We start from the raw sequence: 20,296 nt of genomic DNA, 5'->3' as shown, positions 1-20,296 counted from the left end.
CTAGATCCTGGCTCACTATTATGTTGCTGTTGTGCCCCCCAAGTCTTGTGTGGGAATAAAGTGGTCACTACTTCTATTCCATCGGTGTCTGCTGCAGGACCATTAGTATCCGTACAACCTCGGTGACCTGGCCCCGGCCTTGTGCTTGGAACTTCTAGGAAGGGTTCTCCTCTAACCCAAGTCCTCTGTTCTCTTTTCTCCTCACGTTCCAAACTAATCTTTCCTTCTTATGAAGAATTAGGCTTTCGGTCTTTGTCGCTCTCTCACTCATCCTTTCCTGTGCCAGCAGACCCAGGTCACTGGGATCTGCTGCAGCACTTCCATCCATCCATCCATCCCTCTCTCTAGGGATCCACTCAGCCGCGCTCACTCTCCAACTCAGACTACCCAAAGACCCAAAAACTTCCCGCTTTTGTAATAAATATATAATATAATATAATATATATATATATATATATATATATATATATATATATATATATATATATATATATATATATTCTGTATCTACACCCGCCTCCCAGCATGTTTCGTGTTCCAAGCAGGGAGCCACCAATGGATGCTTTGCTACACTTCTTTGTGGTGTGGGGGTGCAGGTGTTGGTGTGTGGTCAGGAGTCTCCACCTTACCTGGATGGTGGGGTACCACACCTCAGGAGGAGGTGCAGTACCTCTGTGGCGACTGAAGCCTTAGAGGCGCCACATGCGTGCTTCCCTGCTCTTAAAGGAGCAGAGGATGTACACAGTAAAATGCCCCCACCAATAGCTGGGAGGCATCTTATCTAACAGGAGCTCTCCCCAATAGATAGGTGCCTGAGCAACCCCTATAGTTAAGTGAATAGTGCATTGGTGTGTACAGCTGTATATTGTCACATCCCCCATCCTTAGTGTGTTATAATTATTCCCTTTCCCTTGTCGTTCCATTAGTACAGTATAGTATGTTCTTTATTTTGTGGCCACTTCTGTAGTATCCATATCTGAATCCTAAAACCACATTGTCGGTACCTGAACTGGACCCCCCTGATCCTGGTGCTGCCAGTCCTGAATCCATAGTCCCTGATCATTTTGTGGCCAGCTACCAAACTGTTTCCTGATAACTGTGAGTGTGAACAAGACACTTTTCATCAAGATCCAATTTGTCTGTCTTCGAATCCTGCTCGGCAGTGACTCCAGTCACATCTCCTCATCCAGCAAATCCGACCACTTGGGATTGGCAGCTGCAGTACTGAAGTCTGCCTGGGAATGTTACCTGGTGGCTACCTGCAGCCCAGTCTGTCTTCACCATCAGGAGCTCCTGGTAGCCACTTAACTATGCCTCTTCCTAGGCACACTTGGCCCCGTGGTCATCAGCCAATATTATATATTTTATACTGGTGTAATGAGAACGGTGGAGATGGAAGGATTAGAGCTGATCATAAATGTGACTTCTTCATCTGTCTGTGACTTGTACAAGATTTGTTTCAGGGTGAAGATCTGCCCCATAGTAATACTACAGAGACATTTGTGAGGGGTGATGAGCTGTGTAATGAGGAGATTCCTCCAGATAACAGCACAGGTGAGTAGTGACCGCAAACTTCACAGAAGTCAGATTCTTTTGAGCCACTGAATGCTACAATTGTGGGTTTTTTTTTTTTTTTTTTTTTTTTTTTTTGTGACACAAATTTTGAAAACTTTTTTTCATATGTAAACTTGAAATGTCGTATACTATTCTTACAACAGGGAAAAATAAAATCCATGGTTGATGACCACAAATGTGGTTTCTGCACACAATCACAGGCCACAGGAGACACTTCAATTCCCTTTTCCTTTTTGGCAAATACTGTATGTTACCAATGCGTCCATCTGCCTTATTAAAGCTTAGCACTTATTTTCCATATATTAATATAAAGAGCACATTCAGCTCCGGATTCAGACAGTGTAGGGAGAGCTGCTGCTGAGAGTCAGATTTGTGCTTTTATTAGTGTGAGTCTACCATTGCTCAATCCACAAATCCAGCTAAACCAACCGTCCTTTTAAGGGCTAATTAGGGGGTATATAGATTGCAGAACTAGGTAGGCAGGGGAGTCTATGTGCGCATATCCACATCAGTGTAAGGCGTGTAGGCACTGTATGTGAGTATATAGATCTCGCTGTATACGTCAAAAGGGTCCATTACTGTCTGGTGCTGCCTATTATATATATACCTAGCTGCAGGTATCTATGGCTAGGAATAATTTTTTATTTTTTTTTTTTTTTTTTTTTGCACCTGAATCCTGCTAATTTTAGTACAAAGTAATACAGAGCCCCAGTTTTTTTTCTACATTTATTTGCTTGTTCACACTGCAGACTACAGCCAGATCATTTTAATACAACGGCGTGAAAATCCAGCGATTTAAAATGCCTTTGCCCGTCCCAGGCATCACATCTGAGTGCGCAGAAAACTCTGGCATTTTTTGTGGTACTGTAGTATTTTTTGGAGTGTCTTACAACATTTTTGGACACCATTTTGCTGGCCAAAAAATATTTAGCTTCAGTTCATATTTATCACTGTGTTTTGTACGCCACACGCATCGCATATCATTGCGCTAAATATTTTACAATTTTTTTTTTTCAGTGTCATAGCCTACTTATTGACACAATTTTGTTGGGACAAAAAAATCCAGGCCACGTATTTAACTGTGTTCTATCTCCGTCAGACGCCAGATCTATCTGTGGTCTACAAATTGTGGCATTTCTGGCTTCTATACCACTGTTTTGCTGTCTGTTACGCTAGGTCTATACAGTATTTTGAGGTAAAAAAAAAAATTTTAAAAAAAATCCAGGCCACATATTGAATAGTCTGGTATCTCTGTGATATGCCTCATCAATCTGTGGGCTACAAAGTGTTCTTTTGAGGCTTCCATTCACCTTTTTTTGCTGTGTGTTACCCTAGCTCGAAACACTATTTTGCAGTGACAAATTAAAAAATACAGGCCACACATTGAACAGTCTGCTATCACTGTCAGGGTGGTTTCACATTAGCGCTTTTTAAGCGCACGCACGGCCAGGGGTAGCTCCGCCCCCGAGCCGGCTCTCTGCCCGGCGCGCCAAAATCTGAAAAGTTTGATTTTGGCGCTCACGGCGCACCGTCAAAAGTGCACAGCGCAGGTCAAAGCGCAACTAGCGCACGGCCTGCGCACGATCTGCGCACCCTATGCTAAAGATAGGGTGCGCCGATCTCAGGCGCCGCTGTGCGCTAGGAGGCGGCGCTACAAGCAAGGGGCGGGCACGCCGGGCAGAGAGCCGGCTCAGGGGCGGAGCTACCCCCGGCCGTGCGTGCGCTTAAAAAGCGCTAATGTGAAACCACCCTCAGATGCCTAGTCTATTTGTGGCCTGCAAATTGTGGCAATTCAGGCCTTCATTCCACTGTATTTGCTGTCTGTTACCCTAGTTCTTCCCCTCACATCACCAGGTAATAGGTACTGCCCTAACTAAAGTCACTAAAGACTTACTAACCGCCAAGAGCAAGCGCCACTACTCTGTCCTCCTTCTCCTGGACCTGTCCTCTGCCTTCGACACCGTAGACCATTCTTTCCTGCTACAGACTCATCTCTTGGCATCACAGACCTGGCCCTATCCTGGATCTCATCATACCTAACAGACCGAACATTTAGTATCTCCCTCTCGCACACCACCTCCTCACCTCGCCCCCTGTCTGTCGGTTTTCCCCAAGACTCTGTCCTAGGACCCCTACTATTCTCCTTCTATACCTTCGGCTTGGGACAGCTTATAGAATCCCACAGTTTGCAGCATCACCTCTATGCCGATGACACGCAGATTTACCTATCTGGACCCGATCTCGCCTCCTTACTGACTGAAATCCCACAATGTCTGTCTTCTATCTCAGCCGCCTTCTCTGCTCGCTTTCTCAAAATGAACATGGGCAAAACAGAATTCATCATCTTTCCCCCATCTCACTCTACCCCTCCACCAGACCTATCCATCAAAGTCAATGGCTGCTCTCTTTCCCCAGTCCCGCACGCTCGGTGCCTTGGGGTGATCCTCGACTCTGCGCACTCTTTCAAACCACATATCCAAGCCCTTGCCTCCTTCTGCCACCTCAAACTCAAAATATTCCCCTGATCCGCTCATTCCTCAACCACGAAACCACAAAAACACTAGTGAATGCTCTTGTCATCTGTCGCCTCGACTTGTGCAACCTCCTACTCCCTGGCCTCCCCTCTAGCACTCTGGCTCCGCTCCAGTCCCTCCTACACTCTGCTGCCCAACTAATCCACCTGTCTCCCTGCTATTTCCCAGCCTCTCCCTATGCCAGCCCCCTCACTGGCTTCCTATTACCCAGAGGCTCCAATTCAAAACCCTAACCATGACATACAAAGCCATCCACAACCTGTCTCCTCCATACATCTGTGACAGTTACCCCGTTTAATTACCCCGTTTAATTGTTAATTCTCCCTTTGGTTCACTCACCATTGCGTAGCTACAGGATTCGGCAGAGCTGGGAGTAGTGTGGAGACTGCGATCAGCTGGGACCGGTGTCTTTCTGTCCTCGTGGAGCTCCGTGCCTGGATTCAGCTGGGAGAGAGTGAAGCTGCTGGCTGCCTGCCTTGTACCCATTTCCAGCATGCAGATGATCCCAGGGTAGGAAACCTGGTGGAGTGTGCGGTGCTGGAGTTGTTCTGGAGATCTTGTGGTCCACATGGAGCTGTAGGGCTACAGGATTCGGCAGAGCTGGGAGTAGTGTGGAGACTGCGATCAGCTGGGACCGGTGTCTTTCTGTCCTCGTGGAGCTCCGTGCCTGGTTTCAGCTGGGAGAGAGTGAAGCTGCTGGCTACCTGCCTTGTACCCATTTCCAGCATGCAGATGATCCCGGGATAGGAAAGCTGGTGGAGTGTGCGGTGCTGGAGATGTTCTGGAGATCTTGTGATCCAGGTGGAGCTGAAAGGGTGAGCTGGGCAGGTTTGGACTGACTGTTGGCGTGTCCCCTGATGTCCCTGTCTTGTTGCACCCATGCCCTTCCCCCCAGCAGTGCTGGGAGCACCCTTTATGGAAAGTTGTACATTTAACTCTGCTAAGCTGTGACTGTTCAGTCTTTATAGCTACAAGCTGAGTGTAGTCATGGCCACTGCACTCTGTAAACCTACTCTTATGATTTCAAGGGACGATTTATTATTCTGGAATCATCCGCAATTTCTCATGGACTCCCCTTCTTGGAGCATGATTGCTAATTCAACAATTGAGTACATAAAATTCATTACTTCTGTGAAACCTGTGGAGGTGTACTGCAAGAGAGGTAGGAGAGGAGGAGTCCTGGCACGCCTTCGGAGGAGAGGGTTCAGAACAGCTCTTCCTTCACTCCACTTGGCTAATGTCCGTTCCTTATCTAACAAAATGGAGGAACTGAACTTACTTTGTAACATGAGATCTGATATGGCCAATTCAGCTGCTCTTTGTTTTACTGAGACCTGGTTGAATGACACCATCCCTGATTGTAGTCTGGATCTACCTGGTTTTGTTATCTACAGAGCTGACCGTGATTGTGTAGCTTCAGGTAAACAAAGGGGGGGTGGGGTATGTCTCTACATCAACACTAGCTGGTGCTGTGATGTTAACATACTGGGAAAAGGTTGCTCTCCAGATCTAGAGTTCCTTGCACTCAATTGTAGACCATTTTACGCTCCGAGAGTTTTCATCTATGGTTCTGGTTGCAGTATATATTCCCCCTCAAGCATCTGTTAAAGCTGCTATTGGTGAATTAGCTTGCAAAATATCAGAATGGGAGAAAGGATCTCCTGAAGCATTTGTGATCGTAATGGGGGACTTTAACAAAGGAAAACTCAACCTGGATCTCCCCAAATTTACTCAACATATAAACTGCTTCACGAGAGAGAACAATACGCTTGATCACTGCTATACTGTCTTAAAAGGGGCCTACAGGGCAGTGAGGAGAGCAGCAGTGGGCTTTTCAGATCATTGTCTAATTCATTTAATTCCAGCCTACAGGCAAAGGTTGAAAACATCCAAACCTACAGTTTATACAAAGAAGACATGGTCTGAGGAGGCAAAATTGCAACTGCAAGCATGCTTTGAATGCACGGACTGGGAGGTATTCCAGGAAACATGCTCGGGTCTGGATGAATGGGTTGATGCAGTGTCCTCATATATCCGTTTTTGTGAAGACACGTTTATTCCATCCAAATCTGTCCACTTTCGGGGAAACAACAAGCCGTGGTTTACAAATAAAGTCAGGTTGATCCGTAAGAGAAAAGAGGAGGCTTATAAAGCAGGTGATATTACTGAATTCAAGAAACTTAGGAACTCGCTATCTTAAGAGATCAAGTTGGCCAAACACGAGTATGCAAAGATTCTGGAGGAAAGGTTCTCATAATAATAATAATAATAATAAGTTTTATTTTTATAGCGCCGACATATTCCGCAGCACTTTACATTTCAGAGGGGATTTGTACAGACAATAGACATTACAGCATAACAATCACATACAGTAGATTAGAACAAATACCAAGAGGAGTGAGGGCCCTGCTCGCAAGCTTACAGTCTATGAGGAAAGAGGTAGACACGAAAGGTGGGTGGTAACAGTTGCCCTGATGTATGGACCAGCCATAATGTTAAGTGTGTAACAGTACAGACACAGAGGGCTAATGGATGCACAAAGCATGTGGGAACATGATGCCGGGAACCCGGCACGGCAAAACCCTTGGCTCTGCCACACAGGGATAGGTTAGGTTAATGTGTTGAGGCGATAGGCCAGTCTGAATAAATGCGTTTTCAGGACGCGCTTAAAATTGTGGGGACTGGGGACTAATCGTATTGACCTGGGAAGTGCATTCCAAAGAATTGGCACAGCACGTGTAAAGTCTTGGAGACGGGAGTGGGAGGTTCTGACTATTGAGGATACTAACCTCAGGTCATCAGCAGAACGGAGGGCGCGGGTAGGGTGGTATACTGAAACAAGGGAGGAGATGTAGGGTGGTGCTGAGCCATGGAGGGCTTTGTGGGTGAGGGTAATAAGTTTATACTGAATTCTGGAGTGGATGGGTAGCCAGTGTAATGACTGGCACAAGGTAGAGGCATCGGTGTAACGATTGGTGAGGAATATGATCCTGGCTGCAGCATTCAAGACAGATTGGAGAGGGGAGAGTTTTGTAAGAGGGAGACCGATTAGAAGAGAGTTACAGTAGTCGAGACGAGAATGAATAAGAGAAACAGTAAGAGTTTTTGCAGAGTCAAAAGTAAGAAAAGGTAGAATTCTAGAAATGTTTTTGAGGTGCAGATGACAAGAGCGAGCCAGTGATCGAATGTGGGGGGCAAAGGAAAGCTCGGAATCAAGTATGACCCCAAGACAGCGGGCATGTTGCTGGGGAGTAATAGTGGAACCACACACAGAAATGGCAATGTCGGGTATAGGTACATTAGTAGCGGGAGGAAACACAAGGAGTTCAGTCTTTGACAGGTTCAGTTTCAGATATAGTGAGGACATATTAGACACAGCGTTTAGACAATCGCCAGTGTTTTCTAGAAAGGCTGGCGTGATGTCAGGAGAAGAAGCGTATAATTGGGTGTCATCAGCATAGGGATGGTACTGGAAGCCAAATCTACTGATTGTTTGACCAATAGGGGCAGTGTACAAGGAGAAGAGGAGGGGGCCTAGAACCGATCCTTGAGGAACCCCAACAGTAAGGGGAAGGTGAGAGGAGGAGGAACCGGCAAAAGAAACAGTAAAGGAGCGGTCGGCGAGATAGGAGGAGAACCAGGAGAGAACGGTGTCCTTGATGGCAATGGAGCGGAGCATAGTGAGGAGGAGCTGATGATCCACAGTGTCGAATGCTGCAGAGAGATCCAAGAGAATTAGCATGGAGTAATGACCATTTGATTTAGCTGTTAGCAGATCATTAGAGACTTTAGTGAGGGCAGTTTCAGTGGAGTGTAAAGAGCGGAAACCGGATTGGAGAGGGTCGAGAACAGAGTTTTCTGAGAGATGGCGGATAAGACGGGAGTGGACCAGGCGTTCCAGGAGTTTAGAGATGAAGGGAAGATTAGAGACAGGTCTATAGTTAGCGGCACAGTTTTGGTCGAGGGATGGTTTTTTAAGTAGTGGATGTATGATGGCATGCTTAAATGAGGAGGGAAAAATACCAGAAGAGAGAGAGAGGTTAAATATTTTAGTTAGGTGAGGGGTGACAGCAGGGGAAAGGGACTGGAGGAGATGTGACGGAAATGGGTCACTGGTGCAAGTAGTTGGGCGAGAAGATGCAAGGAGCCTGCTTACTTCTTCTGTGACTGGTTCAAAATCAGAGAGTGAGTTAGATGCAGTGGGGGAGGGAGGACAGTGCATGGTATGAGGGGATTTGGAGATAATTTCCTGTCGGATCTGGTCAATTTTTTCTTTGAAGTAATTGGCCAGATCGTCAGCTCGGAGCTCCGTGGTTGGGGCCTGTACTCTTGGATTGAGTAGAGAATGAAAAGTGTCAAAGAGACGTTTCGGGTTATTGGACAGTGAGATGATGAGGGTGTTGAAATAGGTTTGTTTGGAGAGGTGAAGGGCAGTGTTGTATGTTCTAAGCATAAACTTAAAATGGATGAAATCTTCGTGTAGATTGGATTTTCTCCACAGACGTTCGGCGCACCTGGAGCACCGCTGCAGGAAACGTGTTTGCACCGTGTGCCAGGGTTGTCGCCGACTGCGTTGTGGTGTTCTATTTATAGGGGGTGCAAATTCATCGAGGGCACTTTGAAGTGTTTCATTGTAATGCTTCAATGCAGAATCAGGACATGAGAGGGAGGAGATAGGGGCCAATGAAGACTGCAAGTTCTTCAGAAGTTTCTGGGTGTTAATGGCCTGTATGTTTCTATAAGTCTGGACAGTGGGGGTGACCTGAGCAGCCTGGCAGTTCTTTATAGAGAATGAAAGAAGATTGTGGTCAGAGAGCGGGAGAGGGGAGTTTGCAAAATCATCCACTGCACAAAGCCGAGAGAAGACCAAGTCGAGGGAGTTTCCGTCTTCATGCGTTGGAGAATTAGTAAGCTGCGAAAGGCCAAATGAGGAGGTTAGAGATAAAAGGTGAGTAGCAGATGGGGAGAGGGGAAGAGCAATGGGGATGTTGAAATCTCCCATGATGAGGGTAGGGATGTCACAGGAGAGAAAATGTGGAAGCCAAGTGGCAAAATGATCCAGGAACTGATGGGAGGGGCCGGGAGGACGATCTCATCAAAAGATACTAGATCTGCATGGAGAGGATTAAGAGAGGTCACCAATTATAAAAGCCACCCCACTATAGTGAACCCCAGCAGAAGTCTGGCAGCAGAGTTAAATGAATTCTACTGCAGATTTGAGGCAAGCTCTACACACAGTGGCTATTCATCTCTAAGCTCCTCAGTCTGTTCATATAAAGATCATTCATTGTGCAACACCCAAGTAGTGATCTCCGAGGCAGAGGTGATACGCATCCTGAAGGGACTTAAGGTCAAAAAGGCACCTGGCCCTGATGGTGTATCTCCAATGTGTCTGAAAGTATGTGCTACCCAGCTTGCCCCTATACTGACAAATATATACAATGTGTCACTGAAAGAGTGCGTTGTACCTCAGTGTTGGAAAAATTCCACAATTATCCCTGTCCCCAAGAAAGTGGGATCCTCTGAGTTGAACGACTATAGACCAGTAGCACTCACATCTGTAGCTATGAAAGTCTTCGAAAGAATTATGATGTCCCACCTGATAAAATTCACACAGAAGCTATGGGACCCGCTTCAGTTTGCCTATAAGGAGAATCGTTCGGCAAACGACACTGTCAATCTGGCACTGAAGTACATTTTGGATCATACAGATGAACGGCACTCATATGTCCACATTCTTTTCATGGACTTTAGCTCAGCGTTCAATACCATTGATCCGAATTTACTTCATAAGAAAATGGTAACTCTTGGAGTCCCTCTCAACTTATGCTTGTGGATTTATAACTTCCTGACAGCCAGGATACAGAGTGTAAAATTTGGACCATTCACTTCGGACACCTTGGTCACAAACATCGGGGCACCTCAGGGGTGTGTTTTGTCCCTGTTACTGTTTTCTCTCTATACGAATGATTGCATCTCTTCAGCAGACTCAGTAAAAATCTTGAAATTTGCCGATGATATGACACTGATTGGTCTCATCAGGGGAAATGCTGAAGACTTGTATCGGAGTGAGGTGGAAAGAATATGTGACTGGTGTAAAGCCAATAATCTTGTACTCAACACTAAAAAAACTGCTGAGATGGTTGTGGATTTTAGGAAAGATCATGAGATACTTCCAATCTACATCCATGACGAAGTGGTTCTTAGGGTCACAGAGACCAAATTCCTTGGTGTTATCATCTCTCATGATCTTAAATGGGGGGAAACACGTGTATGCTGTTATAAGAAAAGCACAACAGAGGATGTTCTTCCTGCGTCAGCTGAAAAGATATGGTTTGTCTAAGAATCTGCTGATCTTATTCTTTAATGCTGTCATCAGAGCTGTGATTTGTTCCTCTCTGATAGTCTGGTATGGGGGAGCCACTGCGCATGACAAACTCCGCTTACAAAGGACTTTCAGAACAGCAGAGAGAATTATAGGCTCCCCCCTGCCTAAAATCCAGGATCTTTATGATAAGAGTATTCGATCCCACGCATTGAAAATTTCATCCGAACCCTCTCACCCGGGACACTCCTCATTCCAACTACTCCCTTCAGGACGTCGCTTCAGAGTCCCCAAATGCAGTACCAACTGCCATATGAACAGCTTCTATCCACTCTCTGTTCAACAATTAAATCGTCATGTGTAGACTATATACTGTATCTGTCTTGTTAGATGTTACTTGTTGTATCTGTTATATATTATGTTGCCTCTTTGCCACAAAGAATTCCTTGTATATATGTAATATGTACTTGGCGATAATAAATTTGATTGACATGGTCTCTAGGTACCTACCCGCACGCAACCTTCGATCCTCTCAAGATCTCCTTCTCTACTCCCCCTTATCTCCTCTTCCCACAATCGCATTCAAGACTTCTCCCGTGCTTCACCCATACTCTGGAACTCCCTGCCGCAACACATCAGACTCTCACCATCAGCGGAAACCTTCAAGAAGAACCTGAAGACCCACCTGTTCCGACAAGCCTACAGCCTGCAATGATCCTCGGTCTACTGAACCACAGTACGACCTGCTCTGCCCTCTCCTACTGTATCCTCGCCCATCCCTGTAGACTGTGAGCCCTCGCGGGCAGGGTCCCCTCTCCTTATGTACTTATGTGTCCCTTATCTTACACATGTTTATTATACTTGTCTATATTTCCCCTTTTCACATGTAAAGCGCCATGGAATAAATGGCGCTATATAAATGCATAATAATAGGACTTAAAAGCACATGGCTTATAACTATCTGTTTTGTGAAGAATTAATTCAGCCCCTGTATGTGTTTCCTCCAGATCTATCCAGTAACAGTATAACACCAGAGGGATATCCCCATCCTCTTGTTCATCAGGACCATAATCAAGAAAATCCCAATGTTCCTCAGGATCATCAGGTATATGGAAAGAAGGTGTCATGATATCTCCCCTATTGTAATGCTAATGCCGGCACCCCTGCATGGTTCCCCCTCGTCTCCCATGCAGGGACGTCGACATGCTCACTGCTGTGGATGGGTTGTTGCTTTTACATCTCTCGGTGTGCTCCCTGTCTCCTGTGTGGGTGCACTTCCCGGCAGCATGCCTAATGTGCGCTTCCCTGCTCTTAAAGGCGCAGAGGATGTACACAGTAAAATGCCCCACCAATAGCTGGGAGGCATCTTGTCTAACAGGAGCCCTCCCCAATAGGGAGGTGCCTGAGCAACCCCTATAGTTTAGTGATTAGTGCGTTGGTGTGTTCAGCTGTATATTGTCACATCCCCCATCCTTAGTCTGTTATACTTATTCCCTTTCCCTTGTCATTCCATTAGTACATTATAGTATGTTCTTTATCCTGTGGCTGCTTCAGTAGTATCCATATCCGAATCCTAAAACCGCATTGTCGGTACCTGAACTGGACCTCTCTGATCCTGGTGCTGTCAGTCCTGAATCCATAGTCCCTGATCCTTTTGTGGCCAGCTACCAAACTGTTTCCTGATAACTGCGAGTGTGAACAGGACACTTTTCTTCAAGATTAGATTAGATTAGATTAGATTAGATAAACTTTATTGATCCCGGAGGAAATTACAGTATTACAGCAGCAGAACAAAGATCAAGAACATTACAAGAACAATACACACTTTACAAAATAAGTCTATATGGACAGCAGATGCGGATAGACTGGTACTTGTAACTCACCAATTCCCCCCCATACACTTTGAACTTCATTTAGTCTTGGGATGCTTTACACTTATACATTTGTTAAACATCCCCACAGCTGTCGGAACAAACGATTTTCTATATCTTTCCTTTTTACACATTAGTTGGAGTAGACGCTTGCTGAATGTGCTCTTTTGCTTCGCAAACAGTTCATAGAGCGGGTGTGTATTGTTGCTCATTATAGCCTTGCATTTCTTAGTAATTCTATCCTCTAATACCTCCTCGAAAGTCCTGAGTTGTAGACCCACCGCCGCACTAGCCTTCTTGATAAGTTTATTCAGCTTATTCACGTCAGCTGTGCGCACACTACTACCCCAGCATATAATTGCATCAAAGATTGCACTCGCCACAATGGATTGGTAGAACATTTCAAGCATTTTGCTACACACATTAAACGACCTTAACTTCCTTAGGAAGTAAAGTCTACTCATCCCTTTCTTGCAAACCTTCTCCATATGGCACCTCCAATCAAGCTTGCTGTCCAGGTGAACCCCCAAATATTTGAAATTCTCCACCATCTCCACATCCTGACCATCAATAGTGATAGGTAAGCAATCCTTCATGCACCTTCCATAACTCAACACCAGCTCCCTGGTTTTCTTTACGTTGAGTTCTAAATGGTTAGCCTGGCACCAGTCAACAAAGTCCAAAACCACCCTTCTGTATTCCTCCTCCCCCCGGTCTCTCTCAATACCTCCGACTATCACTGAGTCATCAGAGTACTTCTGAAGGTGACAAAGGTCTGATTTATACTGAAAATCAGCTGTGTATAACGTAAAAAGGAATGGCGACAGCACCGTTCCCTGAGGGGCTCCAACACTACTCCGCATACTATCCGATACGGCCGCCCCCAACCTCACAAACTGTGGCCTGTCCGACAGATAATCAATGATCCAATTCACTAGTCCCTCATCAACCGCCATTTCAACCAGCTTTTTACGTAATAATAGTGGCTGTAAGGTGTTGAATGCACTGGAGAAATCGAAGAACATGGCACGCACAGTGGTTCTATCATTGTCCAAAAAGGAATGTACTGTTTGTAGTAGATACGCTACAGCATCGTCCACCCCCAGACTCTGCCGATACGCAAACTGAAGGGGGTCCGTAAAAGCAGACACCCTCGGACACAAGTAGGCAAGTACAATTCTCTCCAAGGACTTCATCACATGCGATGTTAAGGCCACCGGTCTATAGTCATTATGGGAGCTCGGGAAGGTAGTCTTGGGAACCGGCACCAGGCAAGAAGTCTTCCATAGAACTGGTACTCTCTGTGATTGTAAGCTCCAGTTAAACAGGTGCTGGAAGACAGTGCACAACTGATTCGCACACACTCTGAGGACACGTGGACAGATACCATCAGGCCCTGCTGCTTTACCCATGACCAGCTTACTAAACTGTTCCCTCACATCATTTTCGGAGATCAAGAAAGACTCCGACTTCCTCCCCCCAGTTGATATTGCTCGTCTCTCCCCGGCCCTCTCCTCTGTTGACATGGCACATTTATTGTTGAATCTGTTGAAAAAAACATTCATTTCATTAGCCATGATCAGCCCCCCACCCCCCTGATCTGACCTTGCCTTAAACCCAGTCAAAAGCTTCATTCCAGCCCACACTTCTCTGGAGTTGTTATGTGACAATTTATTTTCCAATTTAATTCTGAATGCTTCACGGGCAATCCTAATTTTCCCCTTTAAGTCTCTCTGAACAATTTTCATTTCCTCCTTGTCCTTCCTTTCAAAAGCTTTTTTTTTCCTGTTTAGTAGATGTTTCAATTCTTTTGTAATCCAAGGCTTATTGTTTGCAAAACACCGAACCTCATGAATAGGTACAATATTGTCAGTACAAAAGTTGATGTAATCAGTAACTCTCCTGGTAACCTCATTAACATCATCATTAGGTTCCCTGGCACATAACACCTCCCAGTCTGTGCATTCAAAGCAGTCTTGTAAAGTCTTTTCAGCTGCCGGAGACCATTTCCTTATCCGTTTAATTGTCGCTGGTTGTTTGCAGACAACTGGTTGATAAGCTGGAGACAATAGTATGAGATTGTGGTCAGATTTCCCCAGGGGGGGCAATGCAGATGATGAGTAAGCATCCTTAACACTGGCATAGAGGAGATCCAATATATAATTGTCCCTTGTAGAACATTTGACATATTGATAGAATTTTGGTAATGAGATCTTGGCTCTATTAAAATCCCCAGAAATGACAGTTAGAGAGTTAGGGTGTTTCGTCTGAAGCCGGGCAATCACCCCAGACAGTACATCCCCAGCTGCCTCTGGATTTGCAGATGGTGGTATATACGACACCACTGCAATAACAAGAGAGAATTCTCTAGGCAGATAGTAAGGCCTGAGGCCCACTGCTAATAGTTCAATGTTTGGGCAACAATGTCTCTCCTTTACTGTTACATGCCCCTGATTACACCATCTGTTGTTAATGTACAGTATCACTCCTCCACCCTTCTTCTTACCGCACTTCACTCTGTCCCTGTCAGCCCGAACCATTTGAAACCCCGGTACCGATATACTTGAATCCGGGACGTCCTCATGCAACCAGGTTTCTGTAAAGCACATGAGACTGCATTCCCTGAACTCCTTCTGGGTCTTACTCAGAGCCAGCAGTTCATCCGACTTGTTACCAAGCGATCGTACATTACCCATGATGATGGATGGGACTGCAGGTTTAAACCTTCTCCTCCAGGACTTGGTCTTCTTGCCTGCTCTGCAACCTCTGAAAGGTCTCCTCATTTCCCGTGGAACATGTGGTATTGCAACTGCTGGAGAAGACTTTGTCCTGCGCATTTCCAGAAGACGACTCCTTGAATACACTACTCGATTAGCGACAGACCTAGGGACAACCATCCGATCAGTGATTCCATCCATCCCGGGAGACCTCTCCGTGGCATACTGTATACGGTGCTCTCCGCTGAGCACATATGGCTGTATCACTGACACAGGCTGTGGGCAGCAGCATACATCCGTCGGTAGTATTAGCTGAGATGGACCATATTGCGTACCCCAAAGTGGCCATGCCAGCAGGGGACTTGTGGGTGGTAGTGGAGGATCCGGGTAAAAACCATATGCAGTGTGCCCGGCGGCAGTAGAAAGTGTGGGGGTGTGCTGCATTTTCCATCCCACAGCAGACCAGCGTGCAGGAACGTCGCAATCCACGAGATGAAAACGTTGCATAGATCCAAGGTTGAAATTAGAGGTCCAAAAAGACATCAGGAAAGGTATAAAAGACTGTAACAAACAAAATAAAATAATAGCTGCTGCAATGGGCTGCCACTAGCAAGGCGCCCTATTGTCTCCACAGTCTGACAGATCCAAGACAGATCCAATTTGTCTGTCTTCAAATCCTGTTCAGCAGTGACTCCAGTCACATCTCCTCATCCAGCAAATCTGACCACTTGGGATTGGCAGCTGCAGTACTGAAGTCTGCCTGGGAATGTTACCTGGTGGCTTCCTGCAGCCCAGTCTGTCTTCACAATCAGGAGCTCCTGGTAGCCGCTTAGCTATGCCTCTTCCTAGGCAGACTTGGCCCCATGGCACAGTGGTAGTCAACCAGTATTATGTTTTTGTGACGATCCCACCCGCCGTCACTGATGGAGGGATGCGACGCACTGCCGTCACATGGCTATCACAGGCACAGTGGGGGCTTATCTTAGTTATCCCACCACTGGCACCATGTGACAAACTCAGCAAGCTAGTCTGGCCCTAACAATTTATCGCAGTGGGGTTGCTTTGGATGCCCACCACTGCTAACAATCTTCCACGAACTGCAGGGATTTAAGGATATCCCACTTTTTCAGTTCCACTTTGGAACTCGCAGCTCTCCGGCGCCCCCCTTACCAGGTCAGTCAGGAAACTACACCTGGGATAACTGGTCACCGGCCGGCTGCTTTAATGAGGTCTGGCCACCCGGAACGCTGCAGTGAGGGAATTATGAATGCTCTGGCCGCAACCACCCAATTAGCTTATCAAATCCCTTTCCGTCACAGCCAGCAGTACCCAGGGCCCAAATCACATTTCGCTGCCACCAGCTACGATTCACTTAATGTGTTAATTAAGAGGGTCCGTAGCAAACCCCCAAATTATTAGCGATTATCTTAAAGGCGCTAAAGTTTGTTTCTTAGAGCATGAATACAAACTGATAAATTTATGATTTATTCCCCAAAAGAGGGCAGTGATTACACAGATAAAAAGTTGTTACAAAGTTGAGACATTAGATATGTAAAATGCAAATATAAAATAAAAGGGAATTAACATAGATCAACACTTACAGTTGCTTAATGATCTTTAGGCAAGCCATGTGGCCGGGGGAGGGGATCCTTGCAGCCAGACATCCCCATTCATCTGCGAACCTTTAGGCATGAAGTCTCAGGCAGAACTGACTGGTTTGTTCAATGGAATGCCTTATGGCCTCTGCTGTGTGAACTCACAGAAGGGGCCGGCTGGAGAGGGTCTGCCCCCCTACTCTTGAAGTTATGATTTAGCTACAAAACTTATCATGACTATATCTAGCCGGGGGGACCTTGTATAAACACATACCCAGTATCATTTTTCCCAGTTTATCGAATACAATAAATCAAAACCAAACATGCAGTAGTTGGGACACTCCATTTGGGAGTAATCCATGTCTCAGTTTCTGGGGGTGTTTGAACCGTGAAAATTAGGGATCAGAATACTGGGTTCGTGCCCTACGCAGAGATGTGGTTTTTATATCTTTGTCACATATGGTTCTTGCGATATGACTTTTTAATATTTCCCATAGCTGGATTGGCACATAGTTTCAAACAAAGACAGTCTTTCACTTAGCTAATCAACATTCCTTAGGTAACAGGAAATGGCCGGTGTCCTATTACGAAAGCAGACACAGAGCTGTAGGCAGAGAGGACACCCACAGCTGCTAAGGGGGGAGAGAAGATGCTGCAGTTAACACAGGCTGATTTTCTCATCAGTAGAGTAGCAAGGGGGGATTCTAGAATGTATCAGCAAAATCATATCTTAAACATTACACCTCCCCTTTTAGAGTGCGCTACGGAGGCATAACCTGACGGTAATCCGCCATGCGCACCTCAGCGGGTTCGCCCCGGTGGGACAACCAATCGGCATTACCATGTTCGCTGCCCCTTTTATGTTGTACGGTAAAGTTGTACTGTTGAAGGGCAAGGCTCCAGCGGAGAAACCTTCTGTTAGTTCCTGACACTGTATGCAGCCAGCTCAGAGGGTTGTGGTCGGTTACCATCGTGAAAGTGAGCCCGTACAGGTAGGGCTGCAAACGTTGCAGTGCCCACACCATGGCCAGGCACTCCTTCTCGATGGTGGAGTATGCCACTTCCCTCGGCAAAAGTTTCCAGCTCAGGTACAACACTGGGTTCTCCTGGTTCCTCGAGTTGACCTGGCTGAGCACAAACTTGCTGGCGTAGGTCTGTATCAGGAATGGGAGACTGCTGTTGACTGCTTTCAACACTGGAGAGTTGCACAGAGTTGTTTTCAAAGCTTGGAAGGCCGCCTTGTAACCATCGGTCCGGTTGACTGTTTGGGGTAGCCTCTGCTTGGTGAGGTCGGTCAAGGGTTTTGCAAGGGCGCTATAGTCCTGTACGAACCACCTATAGTACCCTGCAGTGCCCAAGAAGGACTTCACCTGTTTCTTGGTCCTGGGGGTGGGCCAGGACATGATTGCGTCCACCTTTTCCGGACTCATGGAACCCCTGCCTACCCGGTGCCCCAGGTAGTGGAACTCGCTCATGCCCATCTGGCACTTTCCCGGCTTGATAGTCAGGCCTGCCTGGTGAAGACGCTTGAGCACCTTTTGGAGATGCTGAAGGTGTTCCTCCCAGGTGGAACTGAAGATGGCAATGTCATCCAAGTATGCCACCGCATACTCCTCCAGTCCCCGGGGCAGGTGGTTGACCATCCGCTGGAAAGTGGCAGGGGCATTTTTCATGCCGAAGGGCATGACTGTGGACTCGTACAGTCCAAAGGGGGTAATAAAGGTGGATTTCTCCTGCGCCTCGGGGCTCAGGGAAATCTGCCAGTATCCCCGACTCAAATCCATGATTGATAAGTATTTTGCTTTTGCCAACCGCTCAAGCAGATCCTCGAAGCGCGGCATTGGGTGTGCATCAGAGGTTGTGATGGCGTTGAGCCCCCTGTAGTCCACGCAGAACGAGGTGGTCTGTTCCTTTTTAGGCATCAGAACTACAGGCGAGGCCCACGCACTTTTTGACCGTCGAATCACCCCCAGCTGTAACATCTCATTGATCTCTTGGCGCATGACCTGTTGTATCGCCTCAGAGATCCAATAAAGTGTTCACCAAAGTGGGGCATGATTCCCAGTGTCCACCTCATGAACCGCTAACTCCATCCTCCCAGATCGGTTGGTGAACAAGACTCGGAAGGGTTCTAGGGTGGCCAACAACTACGACCGCTGGGGTACGGTTAACAAATCACTTATCTCCATGTCCTCAATGGACCCATTGGCCTTGGCTTGGGCCAGCATATCCAGGAGGGGATCTTCCTCCCCATCCTCGGGCAGGTTGCAGACCGGTAGGATGCAGGCTCCACATTCGTGGTGCGCCTTGAACATATTGACGTGAAAGGCCTTGCGCCTACCCCGAGCATGGTCAAGCGTGACCATGTAGGTGACCGGATTGAGCTGTTGGTGGATGACGTATGGGCCTTCCCAGGCTGCCTGAAGCTTATCCATTGGTACGGGGACCAGCACCCACACCTTTTGACCCACCTGGTAGGTCCGCTCCCGGGCGTTCTGGTCGTACCAGTGCTTCTGGTCAGCCTGAGCCTGCGTCATGTTGTCATGCACCAACTGCGTCAAGGTCTGCATCTTGTCACGGAAGTGCATGACATAATCCACAATGGACATTTCTGTGGGGTTTGTCTCATCTTCCCAGGATTCTCTTATCAACCCAAGGGGTCCCTGGACTTGCCTGCCATACAGGAGCTCGAAAGGGGAGAACCCCTGCAGAGCTACTCTGTAAGCGAACAGCAGGTGTGGAAGTACCGCTCCCAGTCACGCCCTTGGGTCTCAACCAGCATGTGGAGCATCTGTTTGAGGGTACCGTTGAAGCGTTCGCACAAACCATTGGTCTGTGAGTGATACGCACTCGATACCAGATGCTTCACCTGCATTTTCTTACAGAGAGCCTCCATTAGGCGAGACATGAATTGGGTCCCTTGATCGGTAAGCATCTCCCTGGGAAATCCTACCCTTGAAAAGATGGTCACCAGTGCATCAGCCACCTTATCTGCCCTGGTTGAAGACAGCTACCGCCTCTGGGTACCGGGTAGCGTACATACGGTGCTTTCCAGAGCTGCTGGGGACAGCCAGCTGGCCTACAATTTCCACCGCGATTCTCTGGAAAGGCTCCTCTATCACTGGCAAAGGGATAAGGGGAACCTTAAGAGCAGGCCCCGCCTTACCCACTTTTTGACAGGTGGCACAGGAGCAGCAGTAGTTTGTTACATCCATCCCCATCTTGGGCCAATAGAAGTGTTGAGACAGCCATGCCTTTGTTTTGCTAATCCCCAAGTGTCCAGCGAGGGGAATCTCATGGGCAACCCGCAACAACTCAGTTCGGAACTGATAGGGGACAACCAGCTGTCTTTCCCTCAACCACTCCTTTTGGGATTCTCTGGGTACTGTCTCCCGGTACAACTTTCCTCGTTCCCAGAACACCCTCTCCTTATCAGACTCGGAGGTGGACATCTCGGCAAGGTGTCCCAACCTCTCCAGGCTCGTATCTGAGTGCAGAGCGTCCTGGAACTCCTTGCTGGATGCTGCCAGAAGTGACATCAGGGTCCCTTCCTCACTGGGGCCCTCTGGAACCTGCTCTGGGTTCACCTCTGGTTCAGTCTCACCTGTAGCAGAAGAGGGTACAGAAGGCAAGGCGCCAACTGCGATCTGGGCACTCTGACTGTGTGTGACAGCTGCTA

General features: G+C 47.1%; 1 protein-coding gene across 3 annotated transcripts in view; it reads left to right on the top strand.

Annotated features, from left to right (window-relative positions):
• Positions 1–20,296, top strand: part of LOC141051195 (uncharacterized) — a 364,030-nt gene that overhangs the window by 37,407 nt on the left and 306,327 nt on the right. For all 3 annotated transcript variants that reach the window (XM_073548061.1, XM_073548060.1, XM_073548059.1), the window contains exons 4-5: positions 1,464–1,554; positions 11,442–11,539. In XM_073548061.1, the coding sequence (XP_073404162.1) occupies positions 1,464–1,554; positions 11,442–11,539 (189 nt within the window). The remainder of the gene's footprint in view (positions 1–1,463; positions 1,555–11,441; positions 11,540–20,296) is intronic.

This window comes from Dendrobates tinctorius, unplaced genomic scaffold (genome assembly GCF_039654945.1).
Source record: "Dendrobates tinctorius isolate UK_male_01 unplaced genomic scaffold, ASM3965494v1 ptg000155l, whole genome shotgun sequence".
Lineage (NCBI taxonomy): Eukaryota > Metazoa > Chordata > Amphibia > Anura > Dendrobatidae > Dendrobates > Dendrobates tinctorius.
Note: the sequence above shows the minus strand (reverse complement) of the source record. Positions and strands in the feature narration are given on the sequence as shown.